The 18,770-nt window shown below is 44.6% G+C and overlaps 1 protein-coding gene across 3 annotated transcripts in view; it reads left to right on the top strand.

Moving 5' to 3' along the window:
• The window catches only part of CDK14 (cyclin dependent kinase 14), a 528,056-nt gene that overhangs the window by 200,012 nt on the left and 309,274 nt on the right, over nucleotides 1-18,770 (top strand). For all 3 annotated transcript variants that reach the window (XM_063452462.1, XM_063452461.1, XM_063452463.1), the window contains one exon: nucleotides 8,539-8,633. In XM_063452462.1, coding sequence (XP_063308532.1) covers nucleotides 8,539-8,633 — 95 coding nt within the window. The remainder of the gene's footprint in view (nucleotides 1-8,538; nucleotides 8,634-18,770) is intronic.

The following is an 18,770-nucleotide window of genomic DNA, read 5'->3' as shown; positions in this document are numbered from 1 at the left end:
GAGTCCCTATGGGACTTCAGATACCTGCCAGTGCAACCCAAGCGGGGATTGCAGTTGGTGATGGACAGTCCTCAATTTACACATTGCAGCACTTAGAGGAAGTAATCTGAGATCAACTTCTCCCCACACTGGTGAACGGAAATCCTTACTGAAGTAAAGCAGCTAACGCAGCTCCTGCCCTTGACCTGTACCTGTACCTACTCAGCCAGGTCCCCACCGGACCCGAAGGAAGCCACCCATACAACTAGATATACACAGAGCTGCAGGGGAAGTCTTCCCCTCATTCAAATAATACACACAACCAACACACACAGTCCCCACAAACAGAACACCACTGACAATCCACATAGATGTACACATCCCACAAGCAGCCTCTCGCGTGCAATACCATAAGCAGCCCTACACACCACCAAACACACAATGTGACATCATATCAGACACACATGTTCCCAAGTAGTCCCCATGCACAGCCCACATTGATAGTTATCATACACAATACACAAACTACTCATGAACATAAACAATATAAAAGCCCACATACACACAAATACAACACTACAAAGAAATTTCAGCCCCCATAAGTAAGTACAAGATGGCAACATGCACACCATTAATTAAAAAAATAGGACTGGCATGCCAAGGATCTTCGAGATTTTGTTTTGCCACACTACTACTAAAAGGTTGCCTACCTCTGGTCTACGACATGTTTCCCAATTCCCCTCTTCTAGCCTTAGATTTTCAATTGTCTGTTAATTTCTCAATATTTCACGGTCTAGTGAACAACGCTGCATGTCACATTAACTTTTTCTGGCATCAGCACCATGTCCTTCCTGAAACGCTTCTACGCTACGAATTTTAAAAGTGAAACGCTTGATTTCAGTACTGAGTCCTCCCGAGAAATGCGTTAGGAATCAAGATGGCTAGCTTCCTACACACTTTAGAGATCATCATTATTGTACTGTTGGTTCCTTTTTTTATCATAGAAATTCTGCTTAGAAATTGAAATTATTGGGCAGTGAAACAAATTAAAATTTATTTCACTGAACCCTGTAAAAAATCGAACAAAAATTTTATTTACTGCCAACTTAGTAGTGATAAAATATTATGTTGATTAATTCTTCATTAGGTTGCATATCATGTAGAAATATTCCGGTGAAATGGTGCAGTCATGTATCATAATGACAACTGTCATGTAAAATGACTGTACAGATGGATCGCAGAGCCCCATACAAAGCAAGTTCAAAAAGAGCATTTTTCATTTAGTCTGGCAAGTAAATTGAAGATTCAAATGTGGCTACCAAGAAGGATAAATTGGTGATTTTAATCATATTCTTCCATAGTGTAATGTAAGATATTTTGGAGCAATTGTTGCATTACATCGATGACATATTCCGAACAAATAAAAAAAATTAAAGAAGCATTCTAAGAACCACTGTAGTGGTTACGATGCAAAGAGTCTATTGGCATCATTTGCCAGGTTTGTGAAACCAGTGATGAATAGTGAAACCAGTGATGAATAGAAAAAAGTGGCATTCTCTGAGTGCAAGAAAAGCTTGGCTTTTATGTGTCGGCTCCGCTTCCAACGTTGGAGGCAAGGATAAGATGGTCTAATCTGTGCCTAAAGTGTTATTTTGGTAGTGAGACATAATGCATGGACACATTCCTTTTGCCTACTCCTGTGTTTTAGATTATAAGTAATCGAGGAATGGGTTGACAAATGCATTGTCACATATGGCCACAGGGGTGCATCACTAATAAAAAAAGTTGCTTCAATTGTAGATTATGCTAGTTTTAGTGTACCTATAATCTTAATTATATTAATGACAGGAGGCGTATATGAAGCCTCCTGTCATGTTATAAAATTGTAATACCCACTAAAGTAGAATTGGGCTGATTCATTTTTTTTGCTGACATTTTGTCAGGGCTTTTGCATCTTGAGGAGGGTCGGTCTAATATGTACTGAATATATTTCTGTGGCTCACTGATTTGCTCAGAGGGCTTGGGTGGCTAAGCCATTGCTTACAGTATATCATTGCTACATACGTTTTGCTATTTGTTATGCTAAAGCATTGGTAGGCAACCTGTGGCATATGAGGCTGCCTGGCCCAAACAGTCTGAGGATCTTCCCGAGAGCTGGTCTGACAGGTGTCCGAGTAGGACTTATTTCGATATCTGTGCCTGATTGCAGCGAGTGGCGAATCACTTGCAAATTAGGAGGAAGTGGTCTCTGATCACTTCCTTCCAGTACTTGAGAAGGAGAAACCACATGAGAAGAGAGAAGCCCACCAGAGTCCCTGCCCCTGACTTTGTCCTTTAGCTAGACATTCTGATCTTACTGGATTCCTGAGAAGCTAGACATTCTGATCTTACTGGATTCCTGAGATGCTAGACATTCTGATCTTATTGGATTCCTGAGAAGCCACCCACCTACTGCTAAATTTGTGACAGGGTCACTGGGGGTAGATGAATTATGGACAGTTACATAAGCCATCCAATAGAAAGTGCACGTTTTCCTGCTTCACTGGTTAATACCTGTAAGAGCTTCAGCTGCCACGTAATTAACTCTGCCCAGCCATATTTAGCCTGCTGAGATTTTCTCACTTGGCTGCTGATTACAGACAGGGTGAGAGTGTGAAACTGGGCCTTAGTCGTAAGAAAACATTGTGCTGGCCGGTACTATTAGGAAGGAAATACATCTACTTAGTTAGTCTACTAAAAAGAGTAGGTTTTTGTTTACTTTTGGTTTGATTTCTGTCTTCAGGGGAAGGAAAATTCTAGATGTTTAAAACTGCTGGTTTTGTAACTAAACATACTGAAAAAGCATTTGATTTGCTGTTCCTGCATTGTGGTTATTTGTGTCTTGAAGTTGCAGTGCATGTGCCCTGACAGTGTGCATTGGAGGGTTGCCTGACAATGTGTATTAGGTTAATGCATTTAGCATTGTGTATTGGAGTGTACATGTGTCTGGCAGTGTGATTTGGGTTGCTATGTGTGTATCATCCCATGATAGTGGCTGAAATGTATTTATGTGTGTATCTGTGTCTCATTGTGGGAGAGTGTGCTAGAGACAAACACCTGTAGAAAAAAACATGCAAACACAAATAATGCTTGACAAGCCGTTATTACAAACACAACACTACTTACAACACAAATAGACACACAGAACCCCACAAGCAGCCACCTCCATGCACATTCCACATTCACATACATAACATAATATACAGTCCACATAATACAAATAATACCACAAAATACTCATACATATGTAACAAAGCTACTTTATACACAAATACAACCCTGGAAAGCAGCTGCAGACATCCATAGGTGATGCAAGAAGAAAACCGAAACATACACACTCGTTAATTTAAAGAAAATTAAACAGGACTGGCAATCTTGTTTTGGAATGATCTCGCTAAAAGGTTGCCTATCCATGCTCTAAACCAACGAAAAACATCCAAATTTAGATGAAATTGACAAAGTGTAATTATCACAATAGCAATGTGCAGAGCAAGGGACTGGAACGTGGGTGCCCAAGGGACCACTGACTTGTGTTAAATGGTTTGACACAGAACTGGGGAATGGCATCAGGGGCATTCCAGTACAATGACCATTTACAGACTACACGTTTTAACACCTTAAAGGATTTACTATAGTGTCAGGAAAACAAAGCGGCTATCCTGACACTATAGTGCCCTGAGGGTGCCCCCGCCCTCGGGGTCCCCCTCCCGTGGCGCTGAAGGGGTTAAAACCCCTTCAGCAGCTTACCTTAATCCAGCGCCGGGCTCCTGGTGACCTTTCCTCCCCCACCAACATCAGCTCTCGAGTAGAGCAGCATGCGCATGTGCAGCAAGTGCCACGCGCACATTCAAACAGTCCATAGGAAAGCATTTCTCAATGCTTTCCTATGGACACTCTGCGCGATGGATGCAAAATTCCCATCCAGCGTCGCAGGAAGACAGCCACTAGAGGCCGGATTAACCCTGAAATGTAAACATAGCAGTTTCTCTGAAACTGCTATGTTTACATCTGAAGGGTTAAAACCTGAGGGACCTGGCACCCAAGCCACTCCATTGAGCTGATGTGGTCTGGGTGACTATAGTGTCCCTTTAACGATGTTAGGATAGGTCTTTATGTCCTAACAATACTGCGCTTTAAAACCATTGACGGATCCTAACATTTTGGTGTGAGCCGAGTTAAACTCTGCTCACACCAGGGAGTCCCAGGTATAAATTGATACTTGGAGCTCCCCTCTGTCAGGTGAGACTTCTTTTTTTTTTTTTTTTGCCTCCTGCTGACCAATTTAAATACATATTTAAATGCATGTTGCTACAAAGTGGTAGCCCTTTAATTTCACCGAGAACAGCTGCTGAAGGAAGATCCCCAGGTTCTCAACAGACCCTGACAGTGCCTCCCTGCATGCTCTCAAGCCAAAAGTGATCGGTGCAAGCTTTGCCAGCTACCCAGCACCAATCACAGTATAATGCTTGATTTCAGTATTACAGGTCAACCTGATAAAGCATTATCGTTAGATCCTAGACATATGAGGCATGTAACAATCAGGGGTGACACATTAATCTAGCTAAGCTCTTTTATTACACTGGATGTCTACAAATTCTAATAAGCAAAAGAAATTTTTCCAGTTTTTAACATTTAATTCACACTTTATGTTATGTTAGGTGTACATATAGGATATTAAAAGAAAGCACTTTCTGTCCTTAGCTGAGGGCTAGTTGATGGAGTTCTGACAATGCAAGAAGTTAGAGCTAAAAAGACAACTGTTAAATGAACAAACTAATGGCTCTGGTTCATAACTTATTTGGAAGATTATATGTGCCTTTTATAAAAAAAAAAAAAAATGGATGGGCCATGGTAGGCAACTCCTGGCATTGTAGCCATTATGACATGACATTGTTACAGTACTAAAATCTAATTGAACCTTCCATGACAGGTTTTCTTGAACTTAAAGCATTTTGAACATCTTTCTTCCTTCAGAATTAACAAGTCGGGAAAGCAAATCCATTTAGGTGAAAATACATTTTATTTTTTCTGCAATGCGTTTTATTGCTCTGATAGTCGTTTCTGGGTTTGCTTTTCCTAAGGGCTGTTTTTCCGTGCTTGGTTATAACCACGAAAGGTGTCTGGACAGATAAAATGTTCCTCTGCGAAGGGATGATTGATGTACTGGGCTGCTAATCCAGGGGGGGTAATCACTGAATAATGTCGTTTATTTCAAATTTGGATAATTTATCCAAGTATTTGTATGTCGTTTATCAAGCCTCCACAATCAATGCCTCGTTAATAGACCCACTGAGTTGTAGTGTTATTACAACTGAGATGTTATAATAAGGCCTAAGAAGCTGAGATGGAAAAAACAAATCTTCAACTCTAACTAGGATTTTTCCCCACTATTTTGTCTTGTATGCTGCAGCTCTTCACAAATCACCCCAGCTCACTATTACTAAATCCCACTTTACTGCATCTGCAACACGCGGGGAAACAACATCATGCCGTATTATTACCCTTCATTTAGTGGAATGGATTATTGTATGTAGTTTTAGTATTTTTTGTTGCACTTCTTTTATCTTGATAACTGCTTTTGCATATTCTTTCATTAATGAGGTGCCATCATTTTTCTGGAACTTACACCACAGGGTAAAGCATTGAACATCTTTCATTTCTGTTGACTTTGTCTCATGTGATATTCAATTTTCTCTTAATTCTTTACTAAAAAGTTAGCAAGTGAGATCAAAATCCTGCTTAGCCCTGGCATAGCAAGGGCACACCATGCAAATGAGGAGTGTGAACAGATACATTGTTTCTGATACTCCTCTTTAACTAACCATGTTTAATTGCTGCAATGGACAGCATTTATAATGATCTTTGAAGAGTATAAAGGGTAAAAAAACATAATTTTACCAATCTTGGAAGTGACAGCTCTCCTTTAATGCCGCCAACTTAGCCATAAGGAAGCCTAGTGAGGCTGCCTGTGGCCTATTAGACAGGCCTATTTACCATACCTATAATACGATTGAATGTAGAAGAGTATAAAAAAAGAGAAAAATTTGATTAAGATGTCCCACCAATAAATTACATGGCATAGTGATAAGACATTAAATGTGCATTAGGACAAAAATATTCTTGACTTATTTTAACATGTTGCTAATGAACTGTCATCTTTGAATAGATGGATACTGGAGTTATAAATTCTAGTTAAAATTAACTTTTCTTTTTCACTTAATTAAAGCTGACTATCGTATGTTTCAGTCCCCGGCTAATTATAATTCTCAAACATTACAGTTGCATAATTAATAACAGTGAAATTAATATTGCTTTGTTCATGGCAAAATAACATGCCTACAAAGGTGCTTTTATTGGCAACGATTAGGCAGGAGACTGGGTGAGGACAATATCCATATAGTGGATTGGGATATCGGGAGAAATGGGCAGAATGTGGCACAAGTGTGAGTCACAGCGATTTACATCTTATGGGACCCATAATAAATTAGAATATGATAAAGCATCTCTATAAGCAAGTGTCTGATTCTTACAGGAAATCTGGACTTGCTATCCATTACTTTACCGGAGTAGTACAACAATTGAGTAAAATGTAATGGATATATATATATATATATATTTTTTTTTTTTTCACAGCATCACATGACTTGCATCATGAAATGCATCTAAAATAATAAGTATTTAACCAGGAAAGGTACCATCAGATTACTCTGGTTTTCAAGTACGCTCTGGGGATGTTACTTTAGCCCAACATCCAGGGGTTGTTACTATTACCCAATTTAATGGTATTCATTTTATCTACCTCGGAAGGATGAAGGGCTAAGTCAACCCTGCCGGGATTTGAACCTGTGACCCAAGGGTTGAACAGATTCTACTGAACTGTTCCATCACCTGAATACCAGAACATCACAAATAAGAAGATTAATGTTTTCTCCTTACATCTATTTCTCCAACATACTGGCAATGGTCAAATGACCTCTATCAAAATTACTGCAGTTTTCCGAGATAGTATTTATACTGTTTGTGCTCATACCTGGGGAATATCTGAGCAAATCATTGAAAACTACTGGTGTAAACTATTGCTTCAGTTTCCATGAGTTGGCCTGTAATGTCATGGGTCTGCTTTTCTCAATTAACATTCCTCGGGGCACACAGCAAGGCAGCATTCAAACAAATCTCTGCATCAGCACATAGATTAATCACATTTACAGAATGGCTTTTTAATCTGGAATTAAGCAATCTTTACTGATGCAGGATGCCTGGTTAAAAAGTTATCAATCACGAGGCAGGTCGGCTGAATATCATACTTAATGTAAATAATGTCAGAAAACCCTCAACAGCTGCTACTCGAAATTATTTACAACTTGCAGATGGGTTTTGTAAAACAACCATCCTCAAAGGGGTTACTTTAACCACCATAAACACCTCAATGATTTAAAGTGGTCATGGTGCCTGGAGTCTGTATGTGCAATAAAAAAACAGGACCGGGCACATCCAAGGAGGTGCAGGCAGATTTATTCAGAGTACCATTCAAAGTTTTGTTCGCAAAAGGAGCCTTTTCCAGTCTTGATTAAGGCACCTTATGGAGCCAGAACGTTGCATAATACTGTATGTATACATCTGCCTGTACCTGCTTTGATATGCCTGATCTCACTTGCTTATTGTGCTGGTCAAGTGGGCACTAGAGGCACTCTGGAGTGTGTACCATCCCGTATTTTTCTAATTTATGTGAAGTCTGTATGTGTATCATTTCACAATGAAACACTGTACATACAGAGTCTAACCCCTCTCTTCTGTGTGGCTGACGCTAATTCTGTGCATTTTTGGCAAAGGCTGGCAACATTCTCAGAGAGCCAATGGTAGCACACCCCCCCCACGCCTCCTATGTCGTCACTTAGCCTGTCCTCCGTAATTTCTGATGTCAGCGGAGGAGGATCGGGCTGCAGGGAGAATTTGGAATTGGTCCTATCCAAAGCCAGTACAATGTGTGCTGGGTTGTGATATCAACCTAACTGGGTTGTGATATCAATTGATAATCTTTAATATGCATTTAAAAGAAAGAAAAAAAAAAGGTCAAAAAATTTCTTTCAATTTTCTATTCAATGGTGTAATTTCTAGAAAAGTTATAGATTTTTTTCTTTAACAAGTAGATCTTCTGCCAGTTCTAATCAGTGAAAACGGTGCCTCCTTTCTAAGGATTCTCCCCTATAATAGTATGAACATCTGTATTTAGTCAGTTACTGGACGGTTTAGAGCGGCAGGAAATAACAAATGAGATTTAGTTTAGCATTTCATTACAGGAGGTCTAATACCTTTCTAGCCCACACGTAAACAGAACATTAATCGAAGAAGAATTTCAGACGTATTCAAGGGAGGCTCACAGCCGCATATCTGCTTGTTTTAATCTCTAAACTGACAAATAAAATGGATTAAATAATTTAGCTTTGTCATTACAACACAATCCAATGGCTGTGTGTGAAATTGCAATAATGTCTCCTTTTTATTTTTTCTGTTTTTTTTCAGCTTCACTTCTGAAAGGACTAAAACATGCAAATATTGTTCTACTCCACGACATTATTCACACCAAGGAAACGTTGACCCTTGTCTTCGAATATGTAGTAAGTAGTTATGTTTTTTTATGTTATCCTTATTATCTCTCCTTTTTGTTGGTGTGTAGAGAGAAACTTTGCAAAAAAGTGAGGATGTTAAATATACACTCCAAACATGTAAAGCACTTCAGCTTGCTTTTTTTTTTTTTTTTTTTCATTAAAGTATGGATTCTCATGGACATTGGCACTTTTATATTTGTACCAATTACATCTCCCTGGCTGTTTTTCTTTGATATATACTGTGTGTTATGAAAGCGTGATAGAGGGGTTTTAAGGCAAGGTAAACCATAAAACTGAAGGTCGAGTGGTTTATGAATGTTTCCAAGCCATGAGGTAATTGAGGTTTATTGTATATCGGGCAGCGTAGTTATTGACAGTTGCTTAAAAGTTGTGAAAATGAGAAGTTTCTGCCAGCAACTATGATAATTAAAGGGATAGTATGTGCACGCACACCACGTCATCTCATTGAAGAGGTCTGGGCGCAGTGACCCTGTTTTCAATAAAGGGCTAAGGAAATGTTTACATTGGTTGGTTAAGATTGACTTTAGTGGCTGTCTAGTTTCATGGATTCTAACTCCATGAAACGACGCTGGACGTCCTCACGCTTTGCATGAGAATGTCCAGTGACTTGAAACCACCCCCTGAATCAACGCTTTCCAACGGGGAAGGCCGAATGAACGCATGTGCATTAGGTTCCCGGATCGCGCCGACGTTTGCACTGGAATCAGGTAAATGAATAAAAAGGTTTTTAATACAATAATGACCAGGGCACAACGGGGGGAGTGTGGGGTGCATGTGCATTAGGTTCCCAGATCGCGCTGACGTGAAAGGAGACCGATCCAGTGCTGTGGGACATTTGCACTGGTACAGGTAAATTAATAAAAAGGTTTTTAATACATTAATGCCTGGGGCGACAATGGGGGGGGGGGGGGTCGGGTGCAGAGACAGAGGCACACTGTAGTGTAAATTATTGCGAGTAGGAACAATAATTTAATAAAGAATATTAATGCCCCAGTGTAAGGACATGAAGGGGTGCTGCCCTGCAACAGCACTGTCCCTTTAAGTGTGGGAACCAACTTAGCAGAGAAATAATGCTAGGACACGATAAATGGAGTAATAAAGAAAATGTATTAAGGAAAACCAAAAGGGGGGGGACACACACACACACACACACACACACACACACACACACACACACACACACACACACACACACACACACACACACACACACACACACACACACACACACACACACACACACACACACACACACACACACACACACACACACACACACACACACACACACACACACACACACACACACACACACACACACACACACACACACACACACACACACCACCCCCCCCCCAATATATACAATAGAGCAGGCAGAGTCCACGATAGTCCTAGGCAAAGGTAAAGGCTTAGTCAGGGTAGTGCAGCCACCAAGTACTAAATGAACATCAAGGGGCAAAGCCCTAAGCAGGTCACACAGAAATAATGCAGCAAGGTCAGAATCACTGGAGAAGGAGTCTAGGCAGGAACACTGCAGGCGAACACTGGAACAGGAGGCACAGGACACAGGACCAGCCAGAGGCAAGAACACAGGACCATAAGGACATCGGAACACCGGATCAGGAAACACAGGATACTCAGGATACACAGGAAACAAGACACAGGAGACAGGAGCAAGGAGCCAGAATCACAGGAACCAGGAAACAGCAGGTACAGGGTCAAGGATAGAGGATAATGATCTGACCAGGAGTGAGGGGAGAAACCAGAATATATAGGTGCTAAACAAGGGCCAGGTGTAGTGCCTAACGAAAGGAAATGAGAAACAGTGCCAAACAGAAAGAGTGGTGAGTGCGAGTACTGCACGAGGGCATATTGACTAAGGAGTGTCGTGACAGTACCCCCCCCTTAAGGAGCGACTCCCGGCGCTCCAAAACCCAAAGATTCCCCACGGGTGACAGAAGAAAATCAGGGCCACCCAACCAGTAGAGGAAAACAAGGAGGAGGCTTAGGAGGAATGAGAGGTGGACAATCCCATGGGAGAAACCAACGAGGCAGAATAGAAACATACAAAAGCAAGGACTGTAGAGTAACATTTAGCAATAGAAGGGCAGACACAGAAACAGAAGGTAAAGGCACATAAGATAAGAAACACTCCATACCAGTGACCGACAAATGTGTTAACCCACTAGATCTGGGACTATTGCTAGTAACAGGTTCAGCACACAGAAGTCCTGGGTCTGACTTGGTTTCTGGCTTGTGGGATCCTCGGAACAAAGACTGCGATGCAACTTCAGTCGAAGGGAGAACAGTCTCTGCGTAATCTTGGGTAGGTACCACTGGAACCAAACAAGGAGAATCCCCTAAATTAATAGGTACAGGATCAAGAACATTCTGCGAGCCTTCCTCCACAGACCGCAGATATGCATCAAGGAAGGGTTCCCCAAATTTCTCCGAGCACGGGGCTAACTGAAGCAGAGACGACTCTCTCAAATTGACATTTTTCTGTAGCGGCTAGAGATACCTGGTTAATGAAGTCATTCTCTTCTTCCCTTGTGAACTCAGCTCGAGGTAGTTCTTTATTTGTCGTAGATAGACTTTCAACTGAAGGCAAGTCTTCATTTAATACTTGCTGGAGTTTAGGTGGAGTGATAGACATCATGGTAACTGAAATGTCATAGAAGGAGCTTCCTTCATCATGGGAACAGGTACCTCCTTGTTCGGTTACACTCCTTTCCTTTGGCGTTTGGTTAAGCGGCTGATCCATCACGGGTTTGTCACGTTGCACCCAGTTTGAGTCTTTGTCTTCTATTTGAAGATAACTGTCTTTTTTACTTGGCGACAACTCATTTTCCACAGTTGCGGTTGGGAGAGGGGTGCCAATCTTCAAACCCCCAGAGGTAGAAGGGTTAAAATTGGAATCATCAAGCCTCCCCACATCAATGTCATGAGCTGCCTTTGGCACAATAGCCTCTTCTTCCACTGGTTGTTCTGAAGTTTTCACCTTTGGTTCTTCAGCCTTCTCAGCCAGTGTCTTGAAAGAAGTAGGTAGTTTACCACGTCTCCTACGTGGTGACTTTTTGACAGGAGATTCACCTTCAACGAGATTGGTCCCCAATTTCAATGGTCCAACCTTGTCGTCACTTGCATCACCCGGAGCACATTTTATAGGTGACTCTTCTAGTTCGGATGCATTGTCCTTTGTGGGACAGGCCTTCAGATCAGATCCCGTTACCTGGTTCAGGTCACTGGTAGTCTCCTCAATTGGCACGGTGAGGTAGGAATTCATATCTCTAGTTGCAGACTCAGGGGAGTCTGTTTCTGCTTCGTGGTTGGGCAGAGTTTGCTTGAGACTTTCTCTGACCAGACATGTACCCTCTTGAACGGTGTTGAGATCGTTCATCTTGGTAGCCGGTAGCTTCACCTTGGGAATAGGCGAGTGGATCTTGCAGAAAAGAGACGGTGATATAAGGGTACTATGGGTCTCTGGTACTGAGACAACATTAGGAAACTGCGTACTGGTACTACCTTCCCATTCAGACTGCTCGTCCTCTAAAGCTGCTATGCAACGAGCACCCAGTTCATCAAAGACTTGGTCCATGAGGGGATCGCCAGTGCTGTATAACCCCTCAACATCTTCGTCTTTTGTTTGGGCAGGAAGGCATTCAGCTTTAATTTCCAGAGGGACTTCGGTTTTGCAGTCGGGAGGACCAACAAGCCATTTTCCCAAGTCAGAGTCAGGAGGATTTGTTATGCTATGTACATCAGAAAAGGGAATACCATCATTATTATCAGGCATAAAGACAGTCATTCTTTCTTGTACAAGATCAATAATAAATTGCACTTCAGGTAACAAGGCAACAAAATTATTGTGCATTACTCTTACTTGTCTCTGCAAATATGATAAAGATTTTTTATGTGATATCTCTTTAAGAGACATACGGATAAGTGTATACACCCTACTTATCACAGGAGGCTCTCTCAACCATATATCGCAATTAGGTAACTGAAAAAGCAATGAATCACATATGTTTTTGTGAAAAGTTTGAAGTTCATAGATAAATCCACATAATACAGATTTCTGGATTTGACAGGAGACATCTATAATAGATAAGCATAAATTAGAGGCCTTTCCAATCTGCCGCTGAATTTTTCCTAACTGATTACAACAAGTCTCAATGAGAGCACACTCTTGCTGTGAATCAGCATGAATACCAACAAGGTTCTTCATTGTGATCCTAGACATTATACTCTGCCGGTTCCAAGTGGTCAGATCATTCTGTAAGGACATGAAGGGGTGCTGCCCTGCAACAGCACTGTCCCTTTAAGTGTGGGAACCAACTTAGCAGAGAAATAATGCTAGGACACGATAAATGGAGTAATAAAGAAAATGTATTAAGGAAAACCAAAAGGAGATTATATATATATATATATATATACACACACACACAAAACAAAATATGACAATGCCACAAATATATAAATATATACAATAACCCAATATATACAATAGAGCAGGCAGAGTCCACGATAGTCCTAGGCAAAGGTAAAGGCTTAGTCAGGGTAGTGCAGCCACCAAGTACTAAATGAACATCAAGGGGCAAAGCCCTAAGCAGGTCACACAGAAATAATGCAGCAAGGTCAGAATCACTGGAGAAGGAGTCTAGGCAGGAACACTGCAGGCGAACACTGGAACAGGAGGCACAGGACACAGGACCAGCCAGAGGCAAGAACACAGGACCATAAGGACATCGGAACACCGGATCAGGAAACACAGGATACTCAGGATACTCAGGATACACAGGATACACAGGATACACAGGATACACAGGATACACAGGATACACAGGATACACAGGATACACAGGATACACAGGATACACAGGATACACAGGATACACAGGATACACAGGATACACAGGATACACAGGATACACAGGAAACAAGACACAGGAGACAGGAGCAAGGAGCCAGAATCACGGGAACCAGGAAACAGCAGGTACAGGGTCAAGGATAGAGGATAATGATCTGACCAGGAGTGAGGGGAGAAACCAGAATATATAGGTGCTAAACAAGGGCCAGGTGTAGTGCCTAACGAAAGGAAATGAGAAACAGTGCCAAACAGAAAGAGTGGTGAGTGCGAGTACTGCACGAGGGCATATTGACTAAGGAGTGTCGTGACACCCAGTAACCTGGATACACATTTGGAATGTATAATACAGCTGCTACTTGATGGGTTGAAAAGATAACGTAAAACCCAGTGTAACATTTTATTGCTTAATTGTCATAACATATAACTAAAACTGTATAATAAATATGTGTTTAAGCTCCACCACACACACACCTCCGGGAACAGCTGGAAATTAAAACAGTAAAAGTGAATTGTGCTTTAGAATCCTCTTTTGTGTGCTATGAATCAGTCTGAATAATATAAAAAAAAGTGAAGATAAAATTAAACTTCACTGCTGTGTTTATACCACATTTTGACAAAACCAAAGTTAAAGGAACACTATAGTCACCTAAATTACTTTAGCTAAATAAAGCAGTTTTAGTGTACCGTATATACTCGAGTATAAGCCGACCCGAATATAAGCAGAGGCCCCTAATTTTACCCAAAAAAACTGGGAAAACTTATTGACTCGAGTATAAGACTAGGGTGAGAAATGCAGCAGCTACTGGTAAATTTCTAAATAAAATTAGATCCTAAAAAAAATATATTAATTGAATATTTATTTACAGTGTGTGTGTGTATGAATGCAGTGTGTGTATGAATGCAGTGTGTGTATGAATGCAGTGTGTGTGTATGAATGCAGTGTGAGTGTATGAATGCAGCGTGTGTATGAGTGCAGCGTGTGTATGAGTGCAGCGTGTGTATGAGTGCAGCGTGTGTATGAGTGCAGCGTGTGTGTATGAATGCAGCGTGTGTGTATGAATGCAGTGTGTGTGTATGAATGCAGTGTGAGTGTATGAGTGCAGTGTGAGTGTATGAGTGCAGTGTGTGTGTGTCAGTGCAGCGTGTGCGTGAGTGTATCAGTGTGAGTGTATGAGTGCAGTGTGTGTGTGTGTGTGTGTGTGTTGCAGAGCCTTGGTGGGGGGTGGGTAGTTTTTTTTATTATTTTTTTTATTATTATTCATTATTATTTGTATTTATTTAATTTAATTATTATTGTTTATTATTTAATTATTATTGTTTTTTATTATTACTAATTTTTTTTTTGGCCCCCCTCCCTGCTTGATACATGGCAGGGAGGGGGGCTCTCCTTCCCTGGTGGTCCAGCATTGGCAGTTCAGTGGGGGGGAGAGGGTGTTGTCAGAGCTGTAACTTACCTGTCCTGCAGCTCCTGTCAGCTCTATCCTCCTCCGCGCCGTCCGTGCAGCTCCCTCTGTCAGCTCACAGTGTAAGTCTCGCGAGAGCCGCGGCTCTCGCGAGACTTACACTGGGAGCTGACCGAGGTGCTGAACGGACGGCGCGGAGGAGGAGAGAGCTGACAGGAGCTGCAGGACAGGTAAGTTACAGCTCTGACAGCCCCCTCTCCCCCAGTCTGTATTATGGCAATGCAAATTGCCATAATACAGACTATTGACTCGAGTATAAGCCGAGTTGGGGTTTTTTAGCACAAAAAATGTGCTAAAAAACTCTGCTTATACTCGGGTATATACGGTATATATCATTCCCCTGCAATTTCACTGCTCAATTCACTGTGATTTAGGAGTTAAATCACTTTGTTTCTGTTTATGCAGCCCTAGCCACACCTCCCCTGGCTATGATTGACAGAGCCTGCATGAAAAAAAACTGGTATCACTTTCAAACAGATGTAATTTACCTTAAATAATTTTATCTCAATCTCTAAATTGAACTTTAATCACATTCAGGAGGCTCTTGCAGGGTCTAGCAAGCTATTAACATAGCAGGGGATAAGAAAATCTTAATTAAACAGAACTTGCAATAAAGAAAGCCTAAATAGGGCTCTCTTTACAGGACGTGTTTATGGAAGGCTGTGCAAGTCACATGCAGGGAGGTGTGACAAGGGTTCATAAACAAAGGGATTTAACTCCAAATGGCAGAGGATTGAGCTGTGAGGTTGCAGGCAGGGGCATGTTCTATACACCAAAACTGCTTCATTAAGCTAAAGTTGTTCAGGTGACTATAGTGTCCCTTTAACAAAAACGTAAAAAGTCACTTTGCAGAATAATTTAGACCAGTGATGGCGAACCTTTTTGAGCCCGAGTGCCCAAACCGCAATACATGCCAACTTTTTTTTCCTTAAAGTGCCAACACGGCAATTGCGTGTGTGTGGAGGGGGGCGGCGCGTGTGTTTGTGTGTGTGTGTGTGTATTGTATGTGAGGGGTGCTGTGTGTGTTGTATGTGAGGGGTGCTTTGTGTGTGTATGAGGGGTGCTGTGTGTGTGTATGAGGGGTGCTGTGTAAGTGTATGAGGGGTGCTGTGTAAGTGTATGAGGGGTGCTGTGTGTGTGTATGAGTGGTGCTGTGTGTGTGTATGAGGGGTGCTGTGTAAGTGTATGAGGGGTGCTGTGTAAGTGTATGAGGGGTGCTGTGTAAGTGTATGAGGGGTGCTGTGTAAGTGTGTGGGGGGTGCTGTGTAAGTGGGGGGGGTGCTGTGTGTGTGTTTGGGGGGTTGCTGTGTGTGTGTGTTTGGGGGGTTGCTGTGTGTGTGTTTGGGGGGTTGCTGTGTGTGTGTTTGGGGGGTTGCTGTGTGTGTGTTTGGGGGGTTGCTGTGTGTGTGTTTGGGGGGGTGCTGTGTGTGTGTTTGGGGGGGTGCTGTGTGTGTGTGTTTGGGGGGGTGCTGTGTGTGTGTTTGGGGGGGGTGCTGTGTGTGTGTTTGGGGTGGTGCTGTGTGTGTGTTTGGGGTGGTGCTGTGTGTGTGTGAGGGGGGTGCTGTGTGTGTGTGTGTGTGTGTGTGTGAGGCGGGTGCTGTGTGTGTGTGAAAGGGGTGCTGTATGTGTGTGTGAGACAGGTGCTGTGCGTGGGGTAGGGGTGCTGTATGTGTGTGTGAGAGGGGTGCTGTGCTGTGTGGGGGGTAGGGGTACTGCTGGGGGGTAGGGGTACTGTGTGGGGGGTAGGGATACTGCTGGCGGGGTATGGGTACTGCTGTGGGAGGTAGGGATACTGTGTGTGGGGGGTAGGGGTGCTGTGGGGGGTAGGGGTACTGTGGGAGGGTAGTGGTACTGTGTGTGGGGGTAGTGGTACTGCTGGGAAGTAGGGGTACTGCGTGGGGGGGTAGGGGTTCTGCGTGGGGGTAGGGGTACTGCGTGGGGGGTAGGGGTACTGCTGAGGGATAGGGGTACTGCGTGGGGGGTAGGGGTACTGCTGGGGGGTTATAGGGGTACTGTGTGTGGGTAGGGGTACTGTGTGTGTGGGGGTGTAGGGGTACTGCTGGGGTGGTAGGGGTACTGCTGGGGGGGTGGGGTGGTGCTGTGGGGGGTAGGGGTGGTGCTGGGGAGATAGGGGTGGTGCTGTGGGGGGTAAGGGTACTTCTGGGGGGTAGGGTGCTGCTGGGGGGTGCTGTGGGGGGGTAGGGGTGGTGCTGTGGGGGGTAAGGGTACTTCTGGGGGGGTAAGGTGCTGTGTGTGTGTTTGGGGGGTTGCTGTGTGTGTGTTTGGGGGGTTGCTGTGTGTGTGTTTGGGGGGGGTGCTGTGTGTGTGTGGGGGGGGTGCTGTGTGTGTGTGTGAGGGGGGTGCTGTGTGTGTGTGTGAGAGGGGTGCTGTATGTGTGTGTGAGACGGGTGCTGTGCGTGGGGTAGGGGTGCTGTATGTGTGTGTGAGAGGGGTGCTGTGTGGGGGGTAGGGGTACTGCTGGGGGGTAGGGATACTGCTGGCAGGGTATGGGTACTGCTGTGGGGGGTAGGGATACTGTGTGTGGGGGGTAGGGGTGCTGTGGGGGGTAGGGGTACTGTGGGGGCGTAGGGGTACTGTGTGTGGGGGGTAGTGGTACTGCTGGGAAGTAGGGGTACTGCGTGGGGGGGTAGGGGTTCTGCGTGGGGGTAGGGGTACTGCGTGGGGGGGGTAGGGGTACTGCTGAGGGGTAGGGGTACTGCGTGGGGGGTAGGGGTACTGCTGGGGGGGTATAGGGGTACTGTGTGTGGGTAGGGGTACAGTGTGTGGGGGTGTAGGAGTACTGCTGGGGTGGTAGGGGTACTGCTGGGGGGTAGGGGTGGTGCTGGGGAGATAGGGGTGGTGCTGTGGGGGTTAAGGGTACTTCTGGGGGGTAGGGTGCTGCGGGGGGGGTGCTGTGGGGGGTAGGGGTGGTGCTGTGGGGGGTAAGGGTACTTCTGGGGGGGGGGGGTGCTGTGGGGGGTAGGGGTGGTGCTGGGGAGATAGGGGTGGTGCTGTGGGGGGTAAGGGTACTTCTGGGGGGTAGGGTGCTGCTGGGGGTGTTGTGGGGGGTAAGGGTGGTGCTGGGGAGTTAGGGGTGGTGCTGTGGGGGGTAAGGGTACTTCTGGGGGGGTAGGGTGCTGCTGGGGGGGTAGGGTGCTGCTGGGGGTGGTAGGGGTACTGCTGATGGGGGTAGGGGTACTGCTGATGGGGGTAGGGGTACTGCTGAGGGGGGTAGGGGTACTGCTGAGAGGGGGTAGGGGTACTGCTGAGGGGGGGTAGGGGTACTGCTGAGGGGGGGTAGGGGTACTGCTGGGGGGTAGGGGAACTGCTGGGGGGGGTAGGGGTGGTGCTGGGGGGTAAGGGTACTTCTGGGGGGGTGGGGTGGTGCTGTGGGGGGTAAGGGTACTTCTGGGGGGGTGCTGTGGGGGCTAGGGGTGGTGCTGGGGGTGTAAGGGTACTTCTGGGGGGGTAGGGGTGCTGTGTATCAGTATCCCCCCCTCCCTCCTTCTTACCTTTAATGAAGTGGGGGGGGGGACACAGCCATCCCTGGTGGTCCGGTGGTGGTACCGTCATCCCTGGTGGTCCGGTGGTGGCAGGCAGTGCTTCCGGTTCGGGAGGCAGGGGAGGGATCTGTGATGCTGATCCCCTGTCCTCCCGCGCGATGCTGTGTGGAGCGTTGCCATGGTAACGCTCGGCAACGCTCCACACAGCATCGCGCGGGAGGACAGGGGATCAGCATCACAGATCCCTCCCCTGCCTCCCGAACCGGAAGCAGAGTAGGCGCCTGCC

The sequence above is a fragment of the Pelobates fuscus genome, chromosome 4, assembly GCF_036172605.1.
Source record: "Pelobates fuscus isolate aPelFus1 chromosome 4, aPelFus1.pri, whole genome shotgun sequence".
Classification (NCBI taxonomy): domain Eukaryota; kingdom Metazoa; phylum Chordata; class Amphibia; order Anura; family Pelobatidae; genus Pelobates; species Pelobates fuscus.
The sequence above is the reverse complement of the archived record's forward strand: the minus strand, read 5'-3'. Positions and strand labels throughout refer to the sequence as shown.